The 12,783-nt window shown below is 40.2% G+C and overlaps 1 protein-coding gene across 3 annotated transcripts in view; it reads right to left on the minus strand.

Moving 5' to 3' along the window:
* RYK (receptor like tyrosine kinase) overlaps nucleotides 1–12,783 on the minus strand; it is a 104,975-nt gene that overhangs the window by 53,740 nt on the left and 38,452 nt on the right. For all 3 annotated transcript variants that reach the window (XM_086674331.1, XM_086674330.1, XM_086674329.1), the window contains exon 3: nucleotides 851–950. In XM_086674331.1, the coding sequence (XP_086530457.1) occupies nucleotides 851–950 (100 nt within the window). The remainder of the gene's footprint in view (nucleotides 1–850; nucleotides 951–12,783) is intronic.

The raw sequence follows: 12,783 nt of genomic DNA on the forward strand, positions 1-12,783 counted from the left end.
TTTCTCAAAAGGCTGGCTCAATAGTAGTTAAACTGGTATATATATGACACTTAAATCATTTAGTCAGACGTATTATGTGACTATCCTGTGCAGATGCTGTGCCAGGCACCAATGCTAGATGGCTGAAAAAGAGAGCTCCTGTCCTCAGGTTAACCACAGGCCAGCAGGGAGAGACAAGCACAAAGAATTACAAGATAATGTGATCAGTTCAAAAACATTTAAATTACAAGATCCTGCAGGGTAGGAAGAACAAGATCCTGCAGGGTAGTATGAGTAGGAGTTTATAAGCAGAAAAGAGGAAAAGGCAGTTCCAAATATACTGACGAGCACGTGCAAAGGGAAGGATGTCAAAACCGCATGTAGTATGGCACCACTGGAATGCTAGGGCAAATGCAGCAACACAGCTAGACAGGCAGGTAAGGGGACAGGATAAACATACAGCACACTGGCTGGAGAGTCTGCAGTGGACTCAGTTGATGGGAGTAAGGGGCCCTGATGGGCTTGATGTCATTTGGTCAGATAGGAGTGTTCAGTGATCATCCAGGCCATGGTGTGGGAATTTGTCAAAAACGAAAAAGACCAGACACAGAGATCCATGTGGAGGCCAGTGCCAGCAATGCAGAAAAAGGAGATAAGGAAGTACTGAGTATAGACAGTTCTGAAAAGGATGGAAAAGAGGGAATGGTTTAAAACACAGTGCAAATAATCAGTATTTTCAAAAATTACTTTTCAAAATACTTATACACCTATGCCTATCAAGTAGAATACACTATATGTCAATTGTTAAGCTGTTCTTTTTGGGATATGGGGGACACAATTGAAAACAGTATGTTCACTCTTTCAGACTCACCTGATAAAGTGCGTGGAACTTCCCCCTGAGCAGAAATGTTGACCTGGGGCATGTCCATAGCCACAAAATTGTCTACTTGGAATCCCAGCTTATATTCAACCTGTAAAATGTAGAAATAAACAAACTGAATCTGTGGTAACAGAAAGGACACTAACAATTTGGCTTTACTGATTAACTCATTAACTAATAAATGCATGAGCATTTATTATTATGTACAAATCTAGCTCTAACAAAATCCAAATTGTCAGAAACAGTCCTAGGAGTTTTCAACTGGATAAAAACTCAACCCAGTGAAGCCACCCCTCTATTTCATGTCCAGAACAGTACCACCACTCTCCTATAAAATCTGCCAACTAGGATTCAGAAATCTTGCTGAAGACTACACTACCACTGACCGAAGAGCCCTGGAGAGACAGATACGAAAAGCTAAGTTGTTGAGATGTGTAATTTACAGACCACTGACTAGTCACCAATGTCATCTCTAATTAATAAGTGCCAGGCTCTAAGGCTTTCCATGTAGCTGGTGGATGAAGGTCTACTCTATAGACCCACTCACTACACAAGATTACAAAGCACAAATTTCTCACAGAATATCTCTAGTCCAGCTTTCACCATGAAGAAAGTTTATGTTTGGATACCCATCTAATCTCTGAATCTATTTTTCAAGTGAGTTGGTATCCAGAAAGGAAAAGATGTGACTATGAAGGCATCACTGGAACACCAATATTAACTATCGATACCTAGCCTACTTGGGGGCTGAACATAACCAGCCAGCCCCAATAATACAGCCCTACTGCTAGATTGATAGTCATGAAAGAAACAACTCAAACTGCAAAACAATAGCTGAAATTCAGAATAGCTGCCACCTTCAAGACCTTCAATGAGGCCTTATATTTCACATTACTCTTTGAACAGCCCACTGGGGTCTTGATAAGAACAGGTACTCCTCTCCCATTAACTGGTCACATGGGTGGTTTTGGTGGAGAGATAGAATTGGCAGAAGGCAAGGGGCAGTGGATTGGGAAAAGAGTGATAGGAAAGAGGTTTATGAAACCATTCTTTAAGAAATTTAACTAGGAAAAATGGAACCAGGCTGGGAGTGGTGTGAGAAAGAGGTGACAGATTCTAAAGCTTTTCTTTCTTTTTTCAATGGGCAGTATTAAAATGTGTTCATATGCTAATGAAAAAAGCCAACGAAATGGGACATAATAAAGATGAAAGGAAATAGGAAGAGAGTACCATCCTAGCTTATAAGGAAAGGGATGGACCTGGACATTGGCTGGGGCAAAGGGTGTTTATCAACGGATAAGAAGGGTTCAAGCCAAAGGATATAACTCTCACTGTGGGTGTCTTTTCACACTTTCATACTTGAATGTCCCTAAACATTGTAGGGGTATAAATCATATTATTACCTTACAGTTAAGATACATAGACAAACAACTGTTAAAGGCTGTATTTGGGAAGTGCCATGTTCACAACAAAGAAAATGGTCTTGCTGCTGCCTATCACTGACTTTGTGGTACCTCAGGCTAGTCAGTGTTCACTCTTACCCTAGCACACCACACTTCTGTCACTGCCACCAGGGGGTGCTAGAGAGCTAGCTACACCGTTGTTGTGTTTGGGCCAAGAAGGAGCAGACTTTCCAGCAACACTAACTATAACACTACAGAATGCATTGACTATATTCCTGTATCTATGCTGTCTTTGAATAGGACAATACATGAAGTGCAAGTGCACAAAAGAAATTAAGCATAATCAGTAAGAATTGGATAGGAACCATGAGACTGTGTGACCTTTAGGTATATTAACTTTCCTGAGTTTCAGTTTTTGTAAAATGAGGTAACATATTATGAGGATCAAAGAGGATAATTAAGACAACACACCTGTCAGCTTGGCACAGGTCCCCTGACAAATGCAGACCGCAGTGGCATCAGCTGTCATTCCAGAGTAGCTACCCTACTGCCCCATTGTGCTTCCCCTATAAGCACCAGCCTACTACTAACCCCAGAGATTGACACAAGTAAGCCTTCCAGTGCTCTGCCAAGAACTTGCTGCAGTCCTTCTGTTTTGTCCTCCATCTTGGGACCCCCCACTATTCTAAACAGCCCCTACACTCTCAGCCTTTTCACAAATGTCTTCTCCACCTTCTCCTACAACCTGGCTTTCCTCAGATCTCTTCTCCCTGCCTATCATTAGTTCTTACAACACCTAACCCTTAGGGTCTAGACAATAGGGTCTGCATTCTTTTAGGGTCATTAGGTCCTTTCTAGACATACTTCCCTCATGAGAAATCCCCTATACCCTGAAGCTCACAAATTCTACTCAAGATGGCTACTTCTCATGCCATAAACATCAACAACAGACAAAAACTTTGCAGAGGCCTTGGCCCTTGGCTCACTTTGTCTCCTGTCACCTTCCCGGGTGGGCTTCAATATTACAGTATTCAGTAAACCTACATGACAAAGAATTACTCCAGAACCAAAACAAACACAAAAATCCCACCCTATCAAAGACCCCATCACTACCTCTGATTCCTATAAAACCAGTTCTTTGTCTCCATCACTGATTCAGCCAACATTTATGAAACACATGTGTAAGCCAATGGTGGTGTACAGAACTGGGCTACAGTGGACAATTCAGCTATTTCCCTTCTCTCTGATCCAGCCAGTGGCCTGGTTTCACTTTCCTACAGACTATGCCCCGAAGACTACAAGGTTACTGACATGATAACTGGTTCATTCCCCTCCATACTCTTAGAGGGCCACACCAGCACCCTAACCACCTCTCACTCTCATGTTGCCCAGCACAGATGGAGGAAAATCATTCCTGGAGAAAAGGGTGCTGCTACACAAGAATGACCCCTAAGTTCAAGACAGACCCATAATCCTATCAGCAAGCCCTTCCTCACAGCCTCTTCTCTCTCCCTAGTCTACTCACTCCAAATGTCACAGGACCTCACCACTACCTGCTGCCCTCCCCACTTCCTCACTCTCAATGTTCTTATCTCCTTTAGCTAGCACACAAGGACCCCCCCTTCTTCATTTCTTTTCAGCACCAGAGAGATCTGTTAGAGTACTCAACCTCTGCCCTCCAGCCCCAAGGAAAGACATATTCTCCTCTCCAAATAATAAACACTCCTCTCCTAGTATATTAGGTTCTAACCCATTTCATCACCGATGGGATCTTGTATCATCCACTGGTCTCTCACTCTCCTATAACTTCAATCTCTCCCATAGGTGCAATTACCTACTAGACATATATGTCTAATAATCTTATAGCTCTCAAATCTAACAGATTCAAAGCCAAATGTATGTTTCCCCACATTTGCTATCTCTTTTATTCTAGGTCTCAGTTATCGTAAGCAGAGGCACAGCTAACCAGAGACCAGAACTTCTAAGAAAGCAGAGAGCAGCAAATGGGGTCACAGGCCCTAATGGCAATGTGGAGGGCACGGGGCAAGACTAACACCTAAGTATCTCAAGGAAGTAAGGGGGAAGGGAAATGAGCTTGTGACTGGAGCTAGGGAGAGGTGGCAAAGGGACTGGGTAGCAAGTTTGAGAAGGCTGACCTCTGGCCAGAACAGCAGCCTGGAGGAACAAGGAGTATGAGAGCACAGAAGCCTGCCGTTTGCTGGCTCCCTTTCTGAGGGACTATCTACACATGTGAGGCATTCACAGGGCGGTTCTCTTCTCCCTCTGAAATCCTTAGGATATTAATTTTTAAACTGCAGTTTCTGGGGTCAGAGAACTGTAAATTTTCTCTACTTTGCCATGTATCGATCTACGTGGAATCTCACTTTCCAGTGATCCTTGAAGAAACAGATCCATTCTAAAGCTAACATTCATAAACTAGTGGAACAAAGAAAATGTGAACAGCAGTTGTTTATCAGAAAAAAGAGGGAGCCAAAATATTTCAGAAAAGAAGCTAGAGAAAATATAAATATTTGAATAAGCTAAAAAATAAACATTTTTGGTAATCTTCCCTTACTTGGAAACAAACGGCAATTGCCAATAGGCAGCTGATGACTAAAGCCATTTCCTTCTGGAACACAGTACAGATTTAAAGCAAATACATTTGCCTACAGCTGGATAGCCTTTTAATTTCTCTGAATTGACCAGAAGTGCTCCTTTTTCATAGAAATCCCACTCTGCAGGGGATACTGCTGGCTCTCCCTTGGGCTGCTGCAGGAACTCTGGACAAGTTCCCTACAAAACCTCCTGACAATGATGAAGAATTCCTGAAACCTGAGAAGAGATACAGAGTGGATGTGAGTTGGAGGAATATTCTTCTACATTTTGGTATATTTTTGCCTTCCAACTCTCTAAAATACCTACAGACACTTAATAGATGCAATGGAATGCTTTTTTCCCCTAGATATCAGAGAATGTTCCAGAATACAGAAGAACCTAATTATTTGTTAAAACCACCTAGTAATCTTTGCTTTTTTTTTGATGACCATGTGGCCTTGTGAAAGAGAAGAAATTACCAGTGTTTTTATCCCACCTGGAAATGCAATTAACCAATGGTATTTAACAACCACTCACTAAAGCAATCTGACACAGATGTCAAGAATAAGATACAGCTTCAGCCTCTGAGAAGACCATAGTCTGTTTTGCAAGACAAAAGCCAAGTAAACACTGAAGAACAACACTATTAGCAAAAGCTCTGATGTGTGAAAACTAACGTTAAAGTATCTATGGTGTGAACGGACATATCAAGGAGAACCTTGAGATTTTTGGAAGTGAATATTTTACCTCCTGGATCATCTTAAAAAGCAAGAACTGAGAAATTCTGATAAAGGGTTGGAGTGTAGGAGCCACAGCCTTCCTCCAGAAAGTTCACGATGGCATCTCAGAGCCAAGAAGATTAGGTGAAGAACCCTCTGTATCTCCCCAGGTGAAGAAGTCATGTCTCTCTTGCTCCCTTGTATGACTTTCCCACTTGAAGTCATCTCTACTTCCTGTGTCTTCTGCTTCCAATACTACCTTAAGCAAGTCTCCTTCCAAATCTAGGTCTTATTTTTTTTTTCATAGTAAGTGATCAATAAACCAAAGTGCAACCATTTAATGTATTTTTTAGTGATTTGAAGGGAAAAAAGTTCAAGTCTATATGCAGGGACAGAGAACCTTTATCAGAACATGTTGTTCAGTGCTCTGCAAACTGCAGAAACTACGCAGTATATAACTTGTTAAAAAAAAAAAAAAAATATATATATATATATATATATTCACACACACACATACATATACACACATTTGCTTATCCATGCACAGACTATCCTTAGAATAGAAGACAGGAATCAGGTAACAGTGGTTGCCAATGGAAGGGAAACTCAGTGGCTGGATTGTTTGGGGATGGTACTAGGAAGGTGTAGAGGACTTAATTTTCACTGTTTACCCCTTCCCTTATCCCTTTTGAATTCTGTACCATATACATAAATTGAATACTCAAAAGACTAAATTTTAAAATAAGCAAAGTTAAATTAATTACCAAAGAGATTATAACCTAAAACTGGAATTAGGAGTTGCATTGGTGGCCAAAGCCTGAAACTGAATACAAACATATTCCTTAGTTTTTTATTATAAAATGTTATAAGATAGAAGATGATTACTTTCCCCTAAATTCTAAACCCTGTTACACATGAACTTGTGAAATTAGTTTTGCTATATATTCAATCTATGAATTTCATCTATTCCTCCAAATTTACAACTTTATTCACAGTGAAATACGTGAAAAGTCCCAGATGGACAACTAGTGTCAAGTATACCCAGCTATGTTTCACACTTCTAGAAACAGGAAATTCACCACTCCGAAAGCAGTACATTCCAACTTTAAAAAGCTCTAAGTGCTCAGAAGATCCCCATTTGTTGAGCTGTGCCCTGTGGCTTCTATCTATGCATCTCTTCTGTAGTCAGTAAAAGAGCACCTGTAACCAAGCATAAGTACCAAGTGCTATACAGGGAACACAGAGAAAGACGAAAAGGAGTTCCTCACTTCGAAGTGTTTTGCATCTAGGAGGGAGACAGAAAAGAAAATCAACCACCACAATACTGTTAGATTATGCTAAGGGTTATGAGGGAGGAAAGAGAAAGGTGCTGTGGGTACAGAAAGCACCTGACACAGTTGAAGGAAAGGTGACACCAGTTCTGAGATTTATGAGACGAACAGGAGTTAGTGAGGTAAATAAAGAATAGAGAAAGGGAATTTCTTGCAATATAAACAGCAGCAATGTAACAGAGTCCAGGCCATTCAAAAAATTGCCAAAAAAAATGGCACTAAATAACTAGCTGGAGAGGAAAGAGAAAAGAAAGGCAGGGACAAGATCATAAAGGCTTCCTAAAAAATCAGAACTTTATTCTGGTGGCAACTGGGAGCCCTAGAGTTGCTTCTGAGGGTGGGAGTAGGGGGTGAGGGTGGGGCAGGAGTGCAGCAACAAGTCAGTCCAGAGGCAAGGAAACTAGTTAGAAAACTATTTCCCATCTAGTTAAGAAACAAAAAAGGCCCAAACTACAGATGAGGCATTAAGTCCAGAGAGAGGTAGGAGATGAATTTAAGGTATAATTATGAAAGACAATCAACTGGACCTGGCAGGTGCAGGAGAAGAAGTACTGGACCCCTTCTAGGCTTCTGTCCTAGATGTGTAAATAGGTGGCAATGCCCTCCAACAAGTCAGGGAACTTCTGCCCTCCCAGGAATATCATATCAGCAACAGTAGCCCAAATGTGCACTAATGATGGTATTTAAAACCTGCCACAGAAGTAGTTTAGAATTTATGAGTGAAGAATATGGAAGTACCATAAGAGCTATGCCAAGGCTCCTCCTGACCCAACATGTGCCCAGGCCAAGTACTGTTTCAAATATATATATTCATCTGAACCCTTACCTCTATCTACTCTCTTCCACTCCAACTTCCTTCTGCGACAGGCTTTAAAAGTCCTCAGACATCCACTATTAGCAATGTCAGATCCCTGAAACTCGCTCCAGATAAAAACCATCTAATGTATGTGTATTTTTTAAAAAGAATGATTAAGAGAGTTTAATTCTCTTCACTTCTAACTGCCACATGGCACACTGCCAATTTTTATTCACAAGTCACTAACCATATACTTGCCCAGGTTAGATCATTATTTTTTCCTAAGTAGGCCCAGGAATAATCACACCCTATTCAACGGCAGTGGAGTACTAGAACAGATTCTCTACTATTTCATTCGATTTTTCGCTACTTTAAAATATATGTATTATTTGCTTTTATATTTACCAACATTAAAGGTAGGAAAAGTAACAAAGGATTTATTATCAATTTTTTGGAGAATATAAAAAGATTCTCTGCCTAAAAGATGTTCACAGAAACACTGGATCTCAGAGTTGCAAGGGAACTTAAAATTCAACACCCACTGCTCCACAAATCCTTGAATTCCCTCTACAACACTCCCACGAAATAGTTACCCAGTATAGATCTGACTGACCTCTTCCAGCGAGAGGAAACTTACTACTCATCAATAGCACTGGCTAAAAAGTGAAACCTAGTTCTAAACACAGATGCAAATACTAGTAGTTTAAAGGGTGATGAGGAATGGAATTTTTTAAATATAATTTCACAAAATCTCCCCACAATTACTTACTCATCCTAAAGGAGAACACTTTGGTAGAGAAACCTAGTGAACTGATTGATCAGAGATCACCAGTAATAGGACAAGATGACATCATGTGTCCTGTGAAGGACAGCATTTTTGTGGTGTTACTAGCAAAGACACGTTCCTGAATCTAATCATGAGGCAACCTCAGACAACTCAAATTGAAGGACATTCTACAAAATACTTGGCCTATTTATTTCAAAATCATCAAGGTCAAAGCACACAAAGAAAGGCCAAAGAAATGTTCCAGGTTAATAGAGGATTAAAGGTACCTTAATCAACTGCATGCATGATCCTGAATCAGGTGAAAAAAAGAGCTATAAAGAACATCATCATGTTAATTGGTGAAATGTGAGTACTACAGATTAGATACTAGATAACAGTATTATATCCACGTTTAGTTTCCTGATTTTGATCATTGTACTTAGGCTTTATAAAGAATGCCTTTATTCTCAGGCTCTGGGGTGGCTAAGTTGGTTGAGTGTCCAACTTCAGCTCAGGTCGTGCTCTCACGGATTATGAGTTCAAGCCCCGCATCAGTCTCTCTGCCGTCAGTGCAGAACCTGCTTCAGTTCCTCTGTCCTCCTCTCTCTCTCTGCACCTTACCCACTCTTTAAAAAAAAAAAAAAAGAATGCCCTTATTCTTAGAAAATATACATTGATGTATTCAAGGCTAAATGGGCAGGATGCTTGCAATTCACTTTCATATAGTTCAAGAAGAAAGGGTGTGTGCATGAGAGTGGAGGGAAAGAAACAATGAATGATAAAGTAAGCAAATGAAGCAAACCAGTAATAATCGGTGAATGTGGGTAAAGGATATATGAGAATTATTTGTACTGTTCTTATAATTTTCCTTTATGTTTGAAATGATATCATAATTAAAAGTTACCCCCACCTCTAAATAATAAGGTCACATAATGTTATGTAAGAATACTGGAAAATGTGTTAGTCCAGTTTCCTTGAAGAGTCCAGATGCTTATTCATTGAAAATGACACAGCTCATATTAAAATATCTCAGGTTGGGGCACCTGGGTGGCTCAGCTGGTTAGGTGTCCAACTTCAGCTCAGGTCATGATCCCACAGTCCATGAGTTTGAGCCCTGTGTCGGGTTGTGTGCTGACAGAAGCCTGCTTTGGATTCTGTGTCTCCCTGCTTTGGATTCCGTGTCTCCCTCTTTCTCTGCCCCTTCCCCACTTGTGCTCTGTCTCTCTCTCTCTTTCAAAAATAAATAAACATTAAAAAAATTTTAATGTCTCAGGTGAATCTTTTCTGAATTATCTGTACCATTTATTTTGGCAGTTCAGCATATCCAGGTTACCATTTACTACATGTTCTTAATTGTTTCGCATGACTTCTCTCTCTTGACCTCTGTTTTTGCAGTTTTCACCCTAAAGAGACCTATCTACTGCTAAAAAAGCAGCCCATGTTTGGATACCCCAAGGCAACAGTGTTGGACAGTTGAGGTGCTCCAACAAGGCACATATGTTTTACCCAGAATCCAAGCTAAGTCAACTTTAATCACATTACTGCAGTTTATATTTTAATGCCTGTATGTATATGTGTATATAATGTTTCTGTAACATATGCTTGAGTATATATACAGCTGATCCTTGAACAATATGTGTTTGAACTGCACAAGCCCACTTATGTGGACTTTTTTTTTTTTTAGGAGAGCACAAGTAGGGGAGAGGGGCAGAGAGAGACAGAATCCCCAAGCAGGCTCCACACTCAGCATGGAGCCCAATGTAGGGCTTAATCCCATGACTCGGGGATCATGACCTGAGACAAAATCAAGAGTGGGATATTCAACTGAATGAGCCACCCAGGCGTCCCACACAGATTTTTTTTTTTATAGTACAGTACTATAAATGGATTTTCTCTTCCTTATGATTATTTTTAACATTTTCTTTCTCTAGCTTACTTTTTGTAAGAATTACAGTATATAATATCTAACATATGGGGCACCTGGATGGCTCAGTCAGTTAAGCAACTAATTTCGGCTCAGGTCATGATCTTGTGGTCTGTGGGTTCAAGCCCCACATCAGGCTCTATGCTGGCAGCTCAGGGCCTGGAGCCTGTTTCATATTCTCTCTCTCTCTCTCTCTCTCTCTCTCTCTCTCTCTCTCTCTGCCCCTCCCCCACTCATGCTCTGTCTCTCTCAAAAATTAACATTTAAAAAAATTTTTTTAAATATCTATAACATACAAAATATGTGACCATTAGTAGTTAAGTTTTGAAGCAATCAAAAGTTCTATGTGGATTTTCAACTGCAGGGGGAGCACATCAGTACCCTGTAACCCCCACGTTATTCAAGGGTCAACTGTAATAATAATAGGAATATATGGATAGTTATATAATCATTTTTACTCACTGATTAGCAAACAACTATACTTAAAATATTTAGTGTTAAGGAGTGAATTGAAGAAATAAATAAACACCCCTATTCATTTGGTAAGGAACGTTGGTTCATTGGTACCATCTTGGAAGAGGGAAGGAGAAATAATTTGGCAATGTTAATCAAAACTTTAAACACTCTGACCCTGCCATTTCACTACTTGGTGATAATTTACTATTCAAAAATTATGCCACAAATGCAAAAAATTTTTTGAACAAAGATGTTCTCAATGTATGCACACACACACACACACACACACACACACACACACACACACCCAAGTACACATTCACACACATATTTTTTCTGTGTTTCTATATTCAACAATAACAAAAGTAGAAACAGTAACAAAAGATGAACTACCAATTGTTTTCACTATCTCTGTACTATGGATTTTGCCTGACAGATGAAGGGAAGGAAACTATCTCTAACACAGAAAGGAAGCATTGTTTGAAATAGTGAAATGCTATTAAAAATACATGTGTCAACGAGGCACTTAAGAAATAATCATTCGGGTGCCTGGGTGGCTCAGTTGGCTAAACGTCTGACTTTTGATTTCAGCTCAGGTCATGATCTCACAGTCATTTTGTCCCACATCAGGCTCTGTGCTGAGTGTGGAGCCTGCTTAAGATTCTCACTGTCTCAGGACCACCATGAGATACTACTTCATGCCCACTATGATGGATATAATCAAAAACCCAGAAAATAACAAGTGTTGGTGAGGATGTAGAGAAATTGGAACCCTTGTACTTTGATGATGGGAATGTAAAATAGTGCAGCCATTTTGGAAGAAATGGCAGTTTCTTAAGAAATTAAACACAATTTTACTACACAACCCAGCAATTTCCAACCTTGGTAAATACCCAAGAGAAATGAAAACATAAGCCTACACAAAGACTTGTATACAAATGATCACAGCAGCATCATTCATAACTAGTCAAAAAGTAGAACCCACCCCCCCAAAAAAAAACAGTAGAACAACCCAGATGTTCCTCAACTGGTGAATGGATAAACAAATTATGGTCTATCCACTAAAAAGAAATACTACTCGGGGCACCTGGGTGGCTCAGTCGGTTGAGCGTCCGACTTCGGCTCAGGGAATGATCTCGTGATCTGTGGGTTCGAGCCCCACATCAGGCTCTGTGCTGACAGCTCAGGGCCTGGAACCTGCTTTGGATTCTGTGTCTCCCTCTCTCTCTCTGCCCCTCCCCCGCTCATGCTCTGTCTCTGTCAAAAATAAGCATTAAAAAAAAATTTTTTTAAAGAAATACTACTCAGTAATAAAAAGGAATGAGTATTGATATCATGCTACAACGTGGACAAATTTTAGAAACATTTGCTAAGTGAAAGAAAACAGTCACAAAAGACCATACTTTCTATGACTCCAGTTATATGAAATGTCCAGAACAGGCAAATGCATAAGGACAGAGGTAGCTGAGTAGTTGCCTGTGGTTGGGGGTAGGACTGAAGAGTGACTGCTAACAGGCACAAGGGACCCTATTGGAGTGACGGAAATGTTCAAAAATTGGATTGTGGTGATGGCTGCACAACTCTGGAAAACTCTGCACAAACTCAAAAAAATCATTGGACTATGTACTCAAAATGAGTGAATTTTATTGTACGTAAATCACACCTCAGTAAAGTTGTTAAAAGTAACTAGAATCTGACCATATTATATTCTCTGCCACTATATCCAGTGTATAGATAATTGTCAAAGTTGTCTTTTACCTTTTCCTTTTTTGTACGTTGTTTTCCATTTTAGTGTTAACAGCATTGTCACCAGAAATAAATAAGGAAAACGAGATGAAAAATTTTTTAAATTTAAAAATATTCTCGGGGCGCCTGGGTGGCGCAGTCGGTTAAGCGTCCGACTTCAGCCAGGTCACGATCTCGCGGTCCGTGGG

Source organism: Puma concolor, chromosome C2 (genome assembly GCF_028749965.1).
Source record: "Puma concolor isolate L17-30 chromosome C2, mPumCon1.1.hap2, whole genome shotgun sequence".
In the NCBI taxonomy this organism is placed as follows: domain Eukaryota; kingdom Metazoa; phylum Chordata; class Mammalia; order Carnivora; family Felidae; genus Puma; species Puma concolor.